Source organism: Cervus elaphus, chromosome 15 (assembly GCF_910594005.1).
Source record: "Cervus elaphus chromosome 15, mCerEla1.1, whole genome shotgun sequence".
Classification (NCBI taxonomy): Eukaryota; Metazoa; Chordata; class Mammalia; order Artiodactyla; family Cervidae; genus Cervus; species Cervus elaphus.
In genome coordinates, this window is record NC_057829.1 from 34,691,236 (window position 1) to 34,708,509 (window position 17,274).

General features: G+C 48.3%; 1 protein-coding gene across 1 annotated transcript; it reads right to left on the reverse strand.

Moving 5' to 3' along the window:
- Positions 1–1,092: 1,092 nt before the first annotated feature.
- On the reverse strand, positions 1,093–12,547 carry PLAC9 (placenta associated 9). The gene is made up of 4 exons (XM_043927103.1): positions 12,287–12,547; positions 2,839–2,936; positions 1,595–1,724; positions 1,093–1,224 (listed from the first exon to the last, which is right to left on the reverse strand). The coding sequence occupies exons 1-4, from the start codon at positions 12,348–12,350 to the stop codon at positions 1,214–1,216; spliced, it is 303 nt and encodes a 100-aa protein (XP_043783038.1). The 5' UTR covers positions 12,351–12,547; the 3' UTR covers positions 1,093–1,213.
- Positions 12,548–17,274: the final 4,727 nt, after the last annotated feature.

Below are 17,274 nucleotides of genomic sequence, written 5' to 3' on the forward strand. Positions count from 1 at the left end.
CCCCAAAAGATAACAAAAATGACGGACAAACATGAAAAGATGTTCAGCATCACTAATCATCAGGTAAAGGCAACTTAAAACCACGAGATACCACTTCACATCTAGTGTGATGGCTGTAATCAGTGAGATGTGTTGGGGAGGATAAGGAAAAATTGAAAATCTTACATATATATTGCTGGTAGGAATGTAAAGTGATACAGTTGCTATGCAAAAATGGTGAATCTTCAAAAACTTAAAAGAGTTACTCTTTGACTCAACAATTACATCCAAGAGAAATGAGAACACATACCCACCCAAACTTATGCATGAATGAATGTTCATAGTGTTAATCATAATAACTCCAAAGTACAAACAACCCATATGTCCACAGATTTGATGAATGGATGAATAAAATGTGATATAGATACATAATGGAATATTGTTCAGCTATAAACAAAAATGAAGTATTGATATATGCTACAACATGGATGAACCTTGAAAACATGGTAAGTGAAAAAACGTCAGACACAAAATATTAGTCATTTCCAAGGGAGGATGGGAGGGGAAATGGAAAATGCAGCTTAATAGTACAGGGTTTCTTTAGGGGGTGATGAAAATTTCTAGAATTAGGTGGTGGTGATTGCACAACACTGTGAACCCACTGAATCTGTACCATTTTAAATGGTTAAAATTTAGAATTTTACGTGAATTTTACTTTAGTCGAAAAAATTTTTCTTTAGTCGAGAAAAATTTAACGTGCATACAAATCCCCTGGGCAGTCTCATTAAAATGTAGGTTATGGGCGGGGCCCCAAATTCAGCACTTTTGATAAGCTCCCAGATTACTCCTTTACTGTTCACCCATGGCCACATGCTGATTAACAAGGCTACTCAGAGGGCCCTTCCACTGTGCTGCCTTAAAATTCTGGGCTTCAGGGGCCTCACCTCTTGAACCCACCCCTGCCCTGTCCATCCCTGTAAATAAGAAGGGTGGAAGCGTGCAGATGGACTGGTGCTCCTACGTCTGAGTCTGCAGGGGTGTGAGCCTGAGGGCGTGGGAGCAGACGGAGAAGGGGCTGTGGCTCCTGAGGTCACTGTCAGCAGACACAGAGAGGACCAAAGGAGTAGGTTTTATTTTGCACAAAGCTGAGGAAGCCAGGCCAGAATGCCTGTTCTGTTCTCAGAGGAGAGCTGTTGTGTCACTGCCAGCTGCTGGGCGGCTCCAGCTCTGGTGCTCAAAAGTGATCTGAAAGAGAGGGGGCAACCTGGGGGGTGAGCGAACGGGTACTGACTGCTGCCTGCCCTCCCCTCCCAGTCTCCCAGGGACTTCTGTGGCGGGAACACAGGGCTCGAGGAGGAGGCAGCTGCTCCGCGTCAGGGTGGTGCTGAGAGTGGAACTCTTCCAGGTGCCCCTTCCTGATGCTGGGCTGCAGCAACCCCAGGGGTGTGGGCAGACAACTCTTGAGGGGGAGTTGGGGGGGATTCCTCCCAATTCTGTCCCAAGGAGAAGCTGGAGACTCCCTGGCTTGTCCAGGTTACACAGTGGAGTGGAGCAGTCGTCCCCACCCTGCTGCCCAGTTCCAGAGGCTGTCATCTCTGCTAGCCAAGCTGCTCACCATCTCCGTCTCCGAGGAGGTCGGGGATCGGGCTGAAGGGCCCCGGGGGCAAGTTCCAGGCCAGCTCCTCCAGCTGACCCAGCAGGCTTTTGACTTCTGCCTCCAGGTGCTCCACCGTCTTCTCCACCGTCTAGAGCAAGGAGAGAAGGCAGAGGACAGTAGGGGAGTGGAAGACAAGAGTGAGGTCAGTCTTGCTTCATCAGCCACATCCTCCAGAGCCCGTGGCAGTCCAGTAGGGTGCAGTGGGAAGAGAACTAGGTGCCAGGGGACCTGGGTCCTCCTGGTTCAGGCTCTTCCCGCATCTGCCTCTCGGCTCCCAGATGACAAGATTTGAGGGGCTCACTCAAGGCCACTCCTGGTTCTGGCGCTCAGGGGTTTCGCTTAATCACTGGTTTGGAGGCAAGGATGGACTCTGGGATCCCTTTTCGTTTCAAGATGACACCACTGGGAGTTCACATTCCTTTTGTTGCCCCGCCCCCTGGTGGCGACTCTGCCAAATGACCGTTTTGGCATTTTGAAATTTTCTTTATTCGGGGTTCTTAACTTTTTTTGTAAATGAATCCCTTTAGTAGTCTGGTAAAAACTATAGATCCCCATTAGAAGACTGCTTTCATTGAGAAAACATATAGGATTTCCAAGGACATAAACTGCATTAAAATATTAAAGTATTTAATTTTGATATAGAACTTCCTAGCTCAAGTAACAGCAGGCCTAGCAACCACTGAATTTTTGCCACACTGATTAGAATAAATGATATGTTGAGATATTCACAGTGACTATAATGGGATGAAATTATCTGTGATTTCTATTGATGACAAAGTCAAGGTACAGTTGTTTTTTGTCTATAGTGGTTTATTGTCTATAGTGAATGAGAGTGCTAAACTTCAGCTAAAGGTTTGTGAAATAAAGTGCAGTTTTTCCCCCCATACAAGTTTATGGACCTTGGGTTACAAGCAGTGGCTGTATAACAAAACACAGCGACTGAATTTCCACCTTCTCATCTGGTGAATATGCAGAGATCTCTGGCTGGAGGCAAGCAAGTTCCCTGGGGAGGCAGGGTCTGTTGGGGGCTGGTCAGCCTAACAGTACAGGTAGGGCACGGAGATGTTTAACATGGTGGCCAGGGAGCAGGACTGGCCTAGATCGCCCCAATTTTCCAAAGCCAGATTGGCTTGAGCAGTCCAAAGCCACCAGCCTGGCAGATGGTCCCGAAGCTGCATGTCCCCCCAGGTCACCCTCATTACCTCCTCTATGACGTCCAGCCGACTGTGGACAGCCATGTATCTGTCACACCCTGTGCTCTGAGCTGAGTCTCCTCGGGAGGGGATGAAGGGTTCATCAGCTGTGGGAAAACAAGTCTTGTCAATGTGGGGCCCTCGGTTTCCCTGTAACATTAGAGTCTCCTACAAAGTACCTGGCTCAAAGGAGGTGAGTCCTGAAAGCAGCCCAAAGAGAAGCAGAGAGGGCCAGGGTGTGAGTGTACGGCTGCCCTACTCACTCATCTCTAGAGCCATGGTCACCTACAGACCCAAGTGGGCATCCTCAAGGAGATGTGGCCTGAACTGGGTAAGATAAGGAAGGAAAGGAATGTTTTAGCCAGAAAGAATGCATGTGCAAAGATAGACATGAGGTAGCATGGCTCAGTGCAGAAACCCTTGGGAGTCTGGAGTGGCTGGAAAGTACCGGGTGGGTGGGGATGAGACTGGAGAGGTGGATGGTGGAAGCAAAGCCGGGGCCTAATAAATCAATCATGATGTTTCGGGGGTTCTTTTAACAGGAGAGTCACGTAGTCATATATGAATTTTTAAAATATAGAGAATGAATTGGAGAGATTCATCTTTAAAGGCAGGAAGTATCGCAGTAATCGGCATAAGAACTGATGAAAGGAGGCAGCTGTAGGAAAAGAGGAAGAATATGTGTGGAGATATTTTAGAAATAGCATTATGTGCCACATGGTGTGCTCAACAAATACGTAAACTCAGCCAACCTCTACAACCAATTACTATCCACAGTTTACACATAAGGAAATTGAGAGGGGTGAAATGATAAGTCCAACATCACACAGCTAATAAGTAGAAGCTCTGAGGTTCAACTTGTTCAACATCATTTTCCTCCCCACCGTTGACTCCTCCTTGATTCTTCCTGGCACCAGCAACCTTCACACCAGAAGTCTTACAGCCCGGTTTTGAGCGCAAGTTGCAGGGTTGGTGGCTCTGAGATGTTTTTAGGGCATCCAAGTTGGTTGGATCCTTGGAAAACCCAGACACTCAGGAAGGGGGACACTGCCCCAGAAACAAAGAGAAGCCACGCACTTTAAAGAGGATGAAACAGCATGGCCTAATGAGGCACTGCGGTCTAGCAAGATAAAGACCGAGACACAGACCAACAGAGAAGTTGATGCCGAATGCCATCCCAGCGCGTTTAGTGAAGAGGAGCCAGCGGACCAGAGTCTAGTCACAGTGGGATGAGAAGGGACGCAAAGGCCAGGAGAAGGAAACAGAGATCCTGGAAAACATTACCACCAAGCTTGGCTGCGAAGGGAGATCAGATCACAATGTCTAAAGAAGTGTTTATTGTTATTTCCAGGTTTTTAAGCATTGAAGAAACTAAACCACGCTTTTAGCCTGAGGACAGGAAGAACCCAGGAGAACTGAAAGAATGCATTTCCTGAAGAGATGTGAGGCCACAGAATCCAGAAATGGTGATGGGGGTTGGGGGGGGGGTCACATGTGGAAGGAACAGAGAGGACATGCTGCAGAAATGGGTAAAATGTTCTACTTAAAAGAGTCAAGAAGTTGAGCGAGTCCCACCTAATAACTGCTATTCACTCGGTGAAGAGGGGAATCATCTGCTGAAAACTCATGCAGGGTTAGCAGAGGAGAGTTCATTGTGAAGTTATTGGGAATTCTATGAGCAGGCTGATAGACACAGTCACTAAAATGGGAGACACGGCAAGAGTACTTTCACCATGGAAACTGACAAACGCTTTGTTTCCCAAGAGCCAGTGTATCAGCACCCCTGGGTAAGAAGCTTGAATAAAGAGAGGGGGTGAGGAGAATGACAGAAGCAGTTAGGAGGATGATACAGAGTGAGAGCGCCAAGGAAGCCCCACCCCGGCAGCTCAGCAGGTAGGTGTCAGCAGCAAAGACAGACGGGTGGACAAGCTGAAACCTGGGAGTCCGAGGGATGAATGTGGTGAAGGGCAGAAGAGAAAGGAGCTGACGATTCAACCAGCCAGGGCTTAGGTGGCTGAGTTCTGGAGTCTAGCTTGAATAAGGAAGGGGGAAAGGCCAGTAAGAAGACTAATAATTGGGAGAAAGGGAGGGTCTGAAGGCACTAGAGGTTCCGATGCAATGATGGGAGTAACAGAATTTACTGCAATTTTTAGCTTTGAGAGGTGGAGCAGCTTCACAGTGACAATACCAAGGCTGTGGGCATCTGAATCTGAGTGGGGATAAGAGTTATTGGACTTGATCTTTGTAAATGTAAAACTCTTGTAACTCTAAGACCTCAGTGTTGGCTGGGTTGCCCAAGGGGACAATATAAAGTTGCCTAGCAGGTTGGCAGGCCTTGAGATAAGGATGGAGATGATAAGCCATTTTGCTGGTGATGAATGTGTAACTCTGAAGGCTGGGTGACTTGTCTAAGATCACACAGTTGGCAAATGACTGAACTCCAAGGACCCTGGCCTCCTCCTGGCCCCACGTCAGCCAGCTGGTTTTCTGGAGCTCTCCAGAGTCCCCATGCCCTAAGAGTCTCTAGTCCCAACTCTATCTGGACCCCAGCTCTTCCACACAGGGGTGAGAGCCAAGCACAGGGATAAAACTTCCTTCTACTCTGAGCATCAGAGTAGAGAATTTGTAGAGAATTTCGGTTTTTACTTTAGGCTTTTTATTACATCTATCCACTGAACTTAGAAATGCCTCTTCAAAAAACACTGGTCGTTTTGTTGACTTTGAGGAGGGAGGAGATATTACAGTGTCACTTTGGTTATCTTTTTAAAAGGAGCCTTTTAGAGAGCTATCCTGAAATATTTATAGATACAATGCTATTATATCTTGGCCTTACTTCAAAATAATCCAGGCCTGGGAGTGGGAGGAGGCATGGGTGGGAGTATTGAATATTGGTCAAGACTGACCAAGACTGGTAATTGTTGAAATTGAGTAATGGGGACATGGGGTGGGGGTTGGAGGGTTCACTCTGCTAGTCTACTTTTGTATGCCTGGTTTGAAATTTTCCACAATGTAAGGCAGTTGTCCAATGAGGTTGTCAGCAAAAAGCATAAGTCATCGTGCGCTTTGTGCATTGATGCAAAATGTTCTGGATGGGTGTTGGGGGGTGTTCTGAGAGACCCCACCTGGAGGGCTGTGCTCCATTCTGGGTCATTCACTGAGAGAAGGCTTTAGACAGGCAGAGGCAGGTCTAATGGGGTCACTGTGAAGGGACTCCAGATGTTGACTCATATGTCTCAGTTGAGAAAACTGGGGTGCTCAGCTAGAGAGAAAGGACTTGGAGGGGGCAGGCAGAGCTGTTCTCAGCCACACAGAGGGCTGTCCTGGTCTAGGTCTGTGCCCACACACACCTTCTGCAGGCCTCGACCAAAGGGGCCTTTGGCCAAGCCCTTCCCCTGCGCCCCACCTGCCCTCTCCCAGACCCTAAACGACTCCTCTCCCCCTCCCCCACGCACGTAAGCCAAGAGGAAGCAGGGTGACCCTGCCGGCCAAGCGGGGCTCTACCAGCCCTCTAAGTCAGGAACAACAAGAATCTGCTCCCCTCGCTCAGCCTAAAACATCCTGTTCTCTGCGTGTCTGCGATGAGGTCTGACTTGGCTCCCAGACCCCTCCAGGGAAGAGGCTGGGCTGAGGCTGCTCTCTACATCACACGGCAGTAATCCGTCGCATCTGGACACAACTGCGCCCAGGGCTGTGGCACAACTGTCTGTGAGCTCATCCAGGCCTCCCGGGGAGCTGTGCTGAGGGGGCGGGTTGGGGGGGTGGCGGGAAGAGCCCGGCCACCCTGCCCGCCACGCCCTTCCCCACGGGGCTTCTCAAGGCATTGACCTCGAAGCCTGAAGGCAGAAACACACTGGAGCCTCAGCCGCGCACTGGTGCGGCCGTGGGAACTTTCTGCTCCCTGAGCCTCTGCTGCCTCCTCAGAACAAGGGTTGTGGGGCGGTGGGGAGGGCGAGGCACTCCCGAACAGATGCAGTGCACCCAAGGTTCATCTCTGTCTCTCACACCTCAAATGAGCTACCAGGACAGAACCGGGATGAGTCTAAGGACAAGTTGCTTCTCCGCCCAGAAGCTCCAGCAAAGCAAGAGTTAGGCAAGGATTCCCTTCTTCGCCCAGTCTTAAGGAGCTCTTGATAATGCCTGCCGGCTTCAGGGGCTCCAGGGAAGCTCAAACCAGAGGAAGAAGAGTGGGGGAGGTGGCAGGATTATCCCGCCTGACCATGGACAGCCAAGGCTGCGGTTCCCAGTGTTCCCTGCCTTCCTCTGCTCCCTCCCTCCCCTGCCTGGCCAGTTGGGAAATGGACCTTCTTGGATGCAAGGTTGTTTTCCCTGGCCTGGCGCCCACTCAGGGCCGATGTGCACCCTGGACTGCGGCCTTGGGTGGAACATCGTAAGAGCAGGCTGCCGGTGGGGGCTGGGGGTGGAGTGGGGACCAGAGGCCCAGCACAGGCAAGGGGTAGACGCCACTGGGCCCCCGGCCTCTGAGGCGGGAGTACGGCCCACTCCCACTGACAGACATATGAGAACTTTTTTTTCTTCTGGACCTGAACACTCACTAAGAAAGTGCACAACTCAAACGATTTCTGATCCTGAAAAGTGCAGCTCTGACCAGCTACACTTGTAGATTGGGGCTTAATTCTATGTGACCACATTCAATATAATAGTCTAATAAATTTGACCACATTCAATATTTGTATTAACATTTCTGCTTCATTCCAAACCAGTGTTTTTTGTTTTTTAAGCAGAAGAATGATATTTTCAAACAATTATATGAAGAACTCTAATCTGTGGACCTGCTCTGGCTGAAACAGGAGAAGGCCACTTAAGCCCCCTCAGAGGGAACTCAGATGCTGGGAAACTTTTATTTTGGGAGCGATGTGTCGTCTCCCTTGTTCTCTGGTCATTTTCCAGAGGTGGATTTGAGCCTGCTGGTGACCTCAAGAGCTTACCAATGCAGTCAGTGGGTGGTTAAGTGAGGATACAAGCTGAGCTGCTGTAACAAAGAGCCCTCCCCCCCCGCCCCCCCCCCCCCCCAGTCACACACGTGTTTCTTTCTTTCTCACTTATCAGTTCAGAGGTGGACTGGCTGATGCTCAGGGCTGGCAAGCAGCTCTGCTCCCCGCAAGGCCATACAGGAAACCAGATTCCTTCTACCTCAGAATCCTATGTTTTTTTAATCCACTGGATTATAAAGTACTAGAACATTCCTAAACCCACACCATGCCAAGGACTAGGAAGCCATCCAGGATTAACTTCTCTCCACATGCTGTGAAAAGAGCACAAGGCTGGGAGTCAGAGGTGTGGCCCACCTTCACTGCTGACTGACTGTGCTCTCTGCCTCTCACTCAGCTTCTTCTGCAAGGAATCCTCCCTGCTCTGTCTACTTGGCCTTCTTGGCGGGACTGCTGTGCTGATCCAAGGGGATTCTGCATTGGAAGGTACCTGAGAACTGCCAGATGATGTGCAAATGTCAGGTAAGGCATTCATCAGGTGGGCTGGAGCCTGAGCAGGGCAGTGTAAGCCCTCATGGTCTTTCCCTTCCACATGGAGCCAGTGTTCTTCACTAGGTAACTCTGGCTAGGTCTCCTCAAGGTGGGAAGGCATCTGCTCTGGGACTACAGTGTACAGGGGTCCAAGGGGTGCTTGGGAGGGGCTCTGCCAACAAGCACACTGAGGGTTCAGGGCTGACCGGACTCTCTGGGCTCCATTATAAGCCAGTCCCACTGGCTGGATCCTTGGTTTCTCCACCTTTAGAATGGGCACAGCCATACTCTATATTTGAATCCATTTATATATCAATTGATGATCACTTACTATGTGCCTAGCTTTTTGTTCAGTACTCATCTGCATTATCTCATTTCATTCTATCTGTAAGCTCAGTACTCTGCATCACGTTTTTATAGATGAGAAAACGAAAGATCAAAGAGGTTGAGACACGACCAAGACTACACGGACACGGCTTGTAGATGGTGGGGACAGGATTTGAATCCTACCTGCCTGACACCATGCTGTGTTTTGGGAGTTCCGTGGAGTTAAGAGCCTCCCATCGTGGGATCTCGGCTGCCTCCTCTGTAAAATGAGAGGCTGGACCAGCATGGGGCAAAAAGTACCTGTACAGATGATACCTGTGCACTTGTCCTGAGGGCCAACGAGAGCCCAACTGTGTACACTGGATCAAACTGTCTTGGAGAGGTTTGCTCCCCCCTCATCCATTTTTGTAAGAAGAAATGCAGTGATCCTTGCCATGTGTGCTGCGTGCTAAATTGCTTCAGTTGTGTCCGACTTTTTGCAATCCCATTGCCTGCCAGGCTTCTCTGTCCATGGGATTCTCCAGGCAAGCATACTGGAGTGGGTTGCCATGCCCTCCTCCAGGGGATCTTTCTGATCCAGGGACTGAACCCCAGTCTCTTGAGTCTCCTGCATTGGCAGGCAGGTTCTTTACCACTAGTGCCACCTGGGAAGATTGGACCATAGCCTAAGCTTATTCTCCTTTCACCCAAAGTAAACAAGCAGAATTCCAATGGAAGACAGTCCACAGGGACCTGGAGTGGTGGAGGATCCCTGTAGGCCCTGAGGCATGGATGAGAATGGCTAATGGGACTAGGCTCTAGGACTTGAGATCCCTCTGATAGCAAAATAGAAAAGGAACTCAGCTGAAGCCTTAACTTAAAAAAAAATTCTCTACAAATAACACAGAACAGTCTGTTTCACTCAACACATAAAGGACTTTTATAGAGCAATGTGAAAAATCCCAATCCCACAATTGAAAAGGCCAAAACAAGTCACAAGAATTAGAAATGACCAATATTAATTTGAAGAAAAATCCAACCTTGGCAGTAATCAAAGAAATGAAAATTAAAGCAATAAACCATTTTAAAGTATTCTTGCCAAAAAAAAGTCTAATTGGAATTAATTAGACAAAGCTTCTATATCTAATTCCCAGTTTATAGACAATACAGGGAAAAGAACATTTAAATGACATATAGAGGATGCAATCAGCTAAAATTTAAATGTGAAAAACTATAGGACTAGCAATGCAGTTTCTTCACCAAATAAATTTTAAGAAAAAAGAAAAGAACCTTATAAAGAAACCTAAAACTTACTAAAAGAAACTTAATGGACATATCAACCAAAAACCAAATGTATCCACCTCATTTGAATCAAACAAACCAAATATAAAAACATGACACAATTAGGGACATGAACACTGACTAGACATTTGATGATATTAAGGAATTATCTATTTTTAGGTAGTGATAATGGTATTTCAGTTATTAAAAGATTGTTGATGCTTTAGTAATACATAAGGTGATACTTATAGATGAAAATATATAGTGCCTGGAGTTTCGTTTAATCTGAGGGAGGGGAGAGAAGGTGGATTAGATGAATTAAGATCTGTCAAGAATCCATGGAAGTTCCTTACACTATTCCGTGTATATATCCAAAAGATTTGATAACCAACAGTTTAAAAAAAAACAATGGTATAATTGTCTGAAGTCTGAAAGGCTATATACAAAAGTGTTTGAACACAATGTGAAATTACATTAATACATTTATATTTTCTTCTTTTTTTCTTAATCTGAAGCAATGAGCATGATCAGGAAGAAAATAATGTTTAAAATGGCTTTGAGGCTGATTCATGTCAATGTATGACAAAACCCACTACAATATTGTAAAGTAATTAGCCTCCAATTAATAAAAATAAATGAAAAAAATAAAAAAAAAATAAAATAAAATGGCTTTGAGACAAAATGTATATACCAGTCATAGCTAAAGGGCCACAGAAGGTCAGCCGCTGTGGGCAGTGGCCAGCTCCTCCCTCTGGGGGAGCACAGACTCGGCTTTGTCCCCTCAGCTCCTGGAGGTGGGGACTCTGGGAAGAGGGGACTGGGTGGGCCGGGAAAGTAGGGGGTGGGGATGATCGCACTGTGGGCCAGGCTCAATGCTGGGTGGTCTCAGCCACTCCTCACTCAGCCTGTGAGGAAGGGCTTGTTGGTCCTCCTTTGCCAACCTCAGTGGAGAAACTGGCTCAGAGAGGTCAGTGGAGCTGTCTGAGGGGGCGAGGGAAGGAGCCAATGTGTGTTGACAGGTGTTCTGCGCCGGGCACTTCCCTTTCCTCCAGCTCTCTGGGTGGCTACCATTCTCCCCAACTTACAGAAGAGGAAACAGCTTCAGAGACGTGACACAACTCACCCAAGGTCACTCAGCGGGGGGCTGGCCAGGAGCAGGACTGGCCTCAGCCCTTTCACTGGGGCTCCTAGTTCCCTGTCAGGGGAGCTTCCATTCTGACGCGGGGAGCTTCCATCCTGACGCGGGGCACTTCCGCCCGCTCCAGGGGGATAGGGGAGCAGCTTGACATGGGGTAAGGGTGTGGCCGAGGGGGGCAGGAGACCTGCATGCCTGGACAGACTGAGCCTTCCCCTCACGTGCACAACTGTGAGCATCAGCCGTCTCTGGGCGAAGCTGGCAAGAGAGCTTGGGTAAATGTCAACTATAAAGAGCTATATAAAGTGCAGAGTCTTGCGGAGGTGGAAGGAACATCTATGCGTACAGTACAGTGTTGGTATAGAATAGGGTCTCCGCCTTCTGCAGCCTTCCTGTCCGAGCCTCACCTGGGAGGGGACAGCTCTAAGGCTGCTGTCAGGGGAGGTGGAGGGGATAAGGCACTGCAAGGAACCCAGCCTGGAGCACCCAGAGGGCTTCTCCTTCCTGCAGCCTCCTCCCCACCACCCAAGGCTGCTCAGGCCCTCTGCGAAGCTCTCCAAAAGGCTGACAACTGGCCTCCTCTCCTCTACTGCAGGACCTCCTCAGACTATCAGGCAGGTAAAGCCGAGACCTCCAGGGGCCGCCTGCCTGGCCCCTACCAGCTGGGCCGGACCAGACGTGGGTCGTCTGCCTGTTGGGGCTCAGCATCCCAGGAAATTCCCCAGGAAAGGAGGCCTGGGTGCTTCGCAGGCCCCGCCACCCTGCAGACCTGACCACCTCCTGATCCTGGCCCCCTCCTCTTTTTCCTCCCCACCTGGGGCACTGGGTTTCTCCATCCCCTCTCCGTTTTTTGTCTCTCAAATCCTCCTCTTTTCCTCAATATCCTCTCTCCCTCTCTCCCCTTTCTCTTGCCATTTTAGTTCCTCTGTTTCTTTCCCACTAAATTCCTTTTTCTCTGTCCTCATTCATAGTTCACACCCATCTGTTTACCTCCGAAATCTGTCCCAGCCTCTCCCTTTCTCTCTTTATTCTTTCCTTTTTCTATGTCCCTGTGCCTTTATCTCTCTGCCTTTTTCTGTTTCGTCTTTCCTTTTTCTCTCCCTATCTGTCTCTCCCCCCGCCCTGCATCTCCCTCTTTCTCCATCTCTCTCTCTCTCTCCATCTGGCTCCGTTCCCACCTCCCTCCCTCTCTTCTAATCGTTCCTCGCGGTCCGCGGTCTCCCTAGCCCTCGCCCCGCTCCCCGGCCCCACTCACCGGCGAAGACGCCCGGGGCGCGGAGCAGGGCGAGCCCGGCCAGCGCGCAGAGCAGGGGCCGCATGCTGCCGGCCGGCGGAGCGCAGCGCCACTTCTGCCCGCGGCCGCCCTCCCCGCCCTCCCCGGGATCGCGCCGGCCCGCCTGGGAGGAAATGCTCGCAGTTCCAGCCAAGATTCCTGGGCGGCTCCGGGCTTTCTGGCTCCAGCGAGCCCGCCCCCTCCAGAGACCCCGCGAGGGAGCGGAGGGGCGATGTGCCAGGCTGGGCGCCTCCCCAGGAAGAGGCCGCGCTTTGAGCCCCCCGCGCCTCCCCCTGGGCCCGAGCACAGAACAGAGGATGATGGAACCGGGGGCCCAGTGACCCGTTATGAGCCCATTTCACAGACCGGCAGGCTGCAGTTTCCAGAAGTGCCACCCACGCCCCTGGCACAGGATCTGAATCCCTAACTTCACGGAGTAATCAGCTCTGATGACATCAGACAGTGTCGCTCTGAGAGGGAGGCTCAGAAATGGTCTGCGTTCCACTGAAATTTTGTCCTTCTAAAGGAGTAACAGTATTGTTAAAAGATAACTTTCCAAAGGACTATAGTGGATTTGTTATTGACCCGGGTTCTTAAATAGAAATTGATGGGGACTTCCCGGGTGGTCTGGTGGTTAAGAATTCACTTTGCGATGAAGGGAACCTGAGTTTGATCCCCGTTCAGGGAACTAAGATCCCACACGCTGGGGAGCAACTAAGCCTAGATGCCACAGCTGCTGAGCCGGAGCGCCACAATTAGAGAGTCCCTTTGCCGCAATGGAAGATCCCACATGATGGCAACCAAATAAGTTTAAAAAAAGAAATTGATACAAAGCCAGATCAGGCAAGGATTTATTGGATCTCTTACCTAAGCACGCCAGATTACAGGTATGGGTGCCCTTGCTTGCTCCCTGGGGGAGGGGGTGAGCTGGTTCCTGAATGGCTCCAGGGTTGGGGTGGATCCTGCCTGGGCTGGAGGGGTATGTTTAGGTGGTCTGCCCACCCTCTTGGTGGTGCTGGGCGCACTGATGATGCATAGGACCCTGCTTTTGTTTCTGACTCCTCAGAAGTGGCAGTTGGGTTTTTGGTCTTTTTGTATCTTGTTGTTCCCAGTTTGTACAACCGCACAGTTATTTTTAGTCCCCTGTAGTTTCTTTGTATTTTCTTGCTGGAGAAAACAGTTTGTCCAGGAGCAAGGACTGCAGCAAAGGGAACCAAGTCCCAACCTGTCTCAGATTTAGGTGTACTAACACAGAATGATCTCTAAAATTTGATGATATGAACATGAAAATAAAAGCATGAAAGTAAAAATCCCCAAATATAGGCTTCCCTGATGGCTCAGCTGGTAAAGAATCCGTGTGCAATGTGGGAGACCTGGATTCGATCCCTGGGTTGGGAAGATCTCCTGGAGAAGGGAACATCTACCCACTGCAGTATTCTGGTCTGGAGAATCCCATGGACTGTATAGTCCGTGGGATTGCAAAGAGTTGTACAGGACTGAGAGACTTTCACTTTCCATATATTATTCAGTTCCATGTATACACATTTGTGTCTGAATTTATATTAGGAACCACATATACAAGGAACTGGAAGAGTCTACCAAGCTGAGGAAACTGGACTGGAATCTAGCCAAGCTGGCCTCTTCCTGGATATGCCAGAGATTTTTACTAAGCCCAAAGGAGGGGCGAGCCACTGAGAGCAGGGCTCCAAGGCACACACAGTTACAGTGCAGTCTATGTTGGAATTGTGCTGCAGGTGGCGCCATTTACATAAAATACTTCTGCACTGGGGAGACCTGAAGTTGTAGTACTGGCAGCCCTGTACATTCTTGCACACTGGATATTTATCTTTTAATATTTTGACAGTTTGATGATGAAAAAAATTACCTTGTTATTTTTTATGAGTGAAGTTGACTTTTATTTGCCTATTCAAATTTTTTTTCTATTTTCCCTCTTTCTTTTATGTATTCTGATTATTAATCTGATATATTAATATCAGCAAGGAGATCAAGCCAGTCAATCCTAAAGGAAATCAACTCTGAATATTCAATGGAAGGACTGGTGCTGAAGCTGAAGCTCCAGTACTCTGGCCACCTAATGTGAAGAGCCAACTCATTGGGAAAAACCCTGATGCTGGGAAAGATTTAGGACAAGAGGAGAAGGGGGAGGCAGAAGATGGGATGGTTGGATTGCATCATTGACTTAGTGAAAACCATATATTTTCAGAGAAGATATATTTGATTAGATCAGAAAACTGCAGATCCCAGGTTGGAAGGCAGGTGGACCTGATTCTAAAATTCACACTCTGAAGCATTATCAGGTCCCAGGTGAGTAACTAGGTAGTGAGGAAATCTGGAGGGAAGTGGAAGTAGAAGAGGGAAAATGGGTCTTTGGAGGCTCAGAGTGGCAAGTTCTTAAGTTAGGGAAAGATGACCTGTAACTGCCTGCATAGTTAAAGTGCTGTAATGTGCGAAGTCATCTTTTCCTCTCATGCTTCCACCCTGGCATTTACCACCAAGATCCACAGTTGAACCCTCACTTGGAGTGTGACGCTTGGAGAAGTCAGGGGGTGGCCTAAGGTCACACAGAAATGTGGAGACTTGCTCCCAGGATACCCATGCACCCATTGGCAATACTGCAGGATGTGTGTGGCCTCCCAGGCTGGCCTGTTGTGGTGATAAAAGGAGGTAGGGGGCATCTGGCAGGGCTTTCTCCCCCAGCCCACACCCAAAGGCAAGGGGCCAAGGCAAACGGTAAGTGGGAGCTGGCCATCTCTCTGGAGGTGGAGCGGAGGAGAGGGACTGCCAAGCTGGAAGGGGCTCAGTGGCTGGGAGGGTCAGAGTCCACAAAAGCCTCCTTGTCTTCTTGTCTCTGGGCAGACAAGACTGGTTCCAGAAAGGTCTCAGCCCCGCGGGGGCCAGGCCACCCCTCCTCCACACAGATGAAGCAGGGCTGCTAGCCCATGGCCACACAAGTTACATGTGGAGAGAATGAACCAGTGGAGTGTGGGTATAGATGCCTCTGTAGGGGATAGAAGGTGCAGGGGACCTAACAAGGTGAGATTTAAGAAGTCTTGTGTGTTTTATTTTTGTTTAAAACTCTATCCCCCACCCCCCCCCCCAAAAAAAAAAGAACTATCCCCTTTCTGACAAACAGTCCCAAATCCTCCCAGGTAGGGGAAGATGTAGGAAGGTAAGGAAATCTGCTGTGTACAGGCCTAACGTTAACCAGTATACCATCAGTAATTGTAGTCCTAGATGCCGACATTCACTGATGCTGACATTCATTGATTCTGACTTTATGTCAAGTACCGTTCCAAGCACTGTGTTCTTGTTTCTCCGTTCATCCCGGCCGGTACTGTAAGAGTGGCGTTCTGTGGTTATCCCAGAGGTTGGTAAGGGCAGCTTCCCACCCGGTGTTTTTTGAAGTGTAATGAATCCACATTTAAAAGTGGAGGAAAGTGTTCTAGTTTCATTCTTTTACAAGTGGTGGACCAGTTTTCCCAGCACCACTTGTTAGAGAGGTTGTCTTTTTTCCATTGTATATCCTTGCCTCCTTTGTCGAAAATAAGGTGTCCATAGGTTCGTGGATTTATCTCTGGGCTTTCTATTCTGTTCCATTGATCTATATTTCTGTCTTTGTGCCAGTATCAGAACACTTTCTAACACTATACACAAAAATAAACTCAAAATGGATTAAAGATCTAAATGTAAGACCAGAAACTATAAAACTCCTAGAGGAGAACATAGGCAAAACACTCTCCGACATAAATCACAGCAGGATCCTCTATGACCCACCTCCCAGAATATTGGAAATAAAAGCAAAAATAAACAAATGGGACCTAATGAAACTTAAAAGCTTTTGCACAACAAAGGAAACTATAAGCAAGGTGAAATACAGCCCTCAGATTGGGAGAAAATAATAGCAAATGAAGCAACAGACAAAGGATTAATCTCAAACATATATAAGCAACTCCTGCAGCTCAATTCCAGAAAAATAAATGATCCAATCAAAAAATGGGCCAAAGAACTAAACAGACATTTCTCCAAAGAAGACATACAGATGGCTAACAAAACACATGAAAAGATGCTCAACATCACTCATTATCACAGAAATGCAAATCAAAACCACAATGAGGTACCATTACACGCCAGTCAGGATGGCTGCTATCCAAAAGTCTACAAGCAATAAATGCTGGAGAGGCTGTGGAGAAAAGGGAACCCTCTTACACTGTTGGTGGGAATGCAAACTAGTACAGCCGCTATGGAGAACAGTGTGGAGATTTCTTAAAAAACTGGAAATAGAACTGCCATATGACCCAGCAATCCCACTTCTGGGCATACACACCGAGGACACCAGATCTGAAAGAGACACCCCAATGTTCATCACAGCACTGTTCATAATAGCCAGGACATGGAAGCAACCTAGATGCCCATCAGCAGACGAATGGATAAGGAAGCTGTGGTACATATACATCATGGAATATTACTCAGCCATTAAAAAGAATTCATTTGACTCAGTTCTAATGAGATGGATGAAACTGGAGCCCATTATACAGAGTGAAGTAAGCCAGAAAGATAAAGAACATTACAGCATACTAACACATATATATGGAATTTAGAAAGATGGTAATGATAACCCTATCTGCAAAACTTAAAAAGAGACACAGATGTACAGAACAGAATTTTGGACTCCGTGGGAGAAGGCGAGGGTGGGATGTTTCAAGAGAACAGCATCAAAACATGTATATTATCTATGGTGAAACAGATCACCAGCCCAGGCTGGATGCATGAGACAAGTGCTTGGGCCTGGTGCACTGGGAAGACCCAGAGGGATCGGATAGAGAGGGAGATGGGAGGGGGGATCGGGATGGGGAATACATGTAACTCCATGGCTGATTCATGTCAATGTATGACAAAACCCACTACAATATTGTAAAGTAATTAGCCTCCAACTAATAAAAATAAATGAA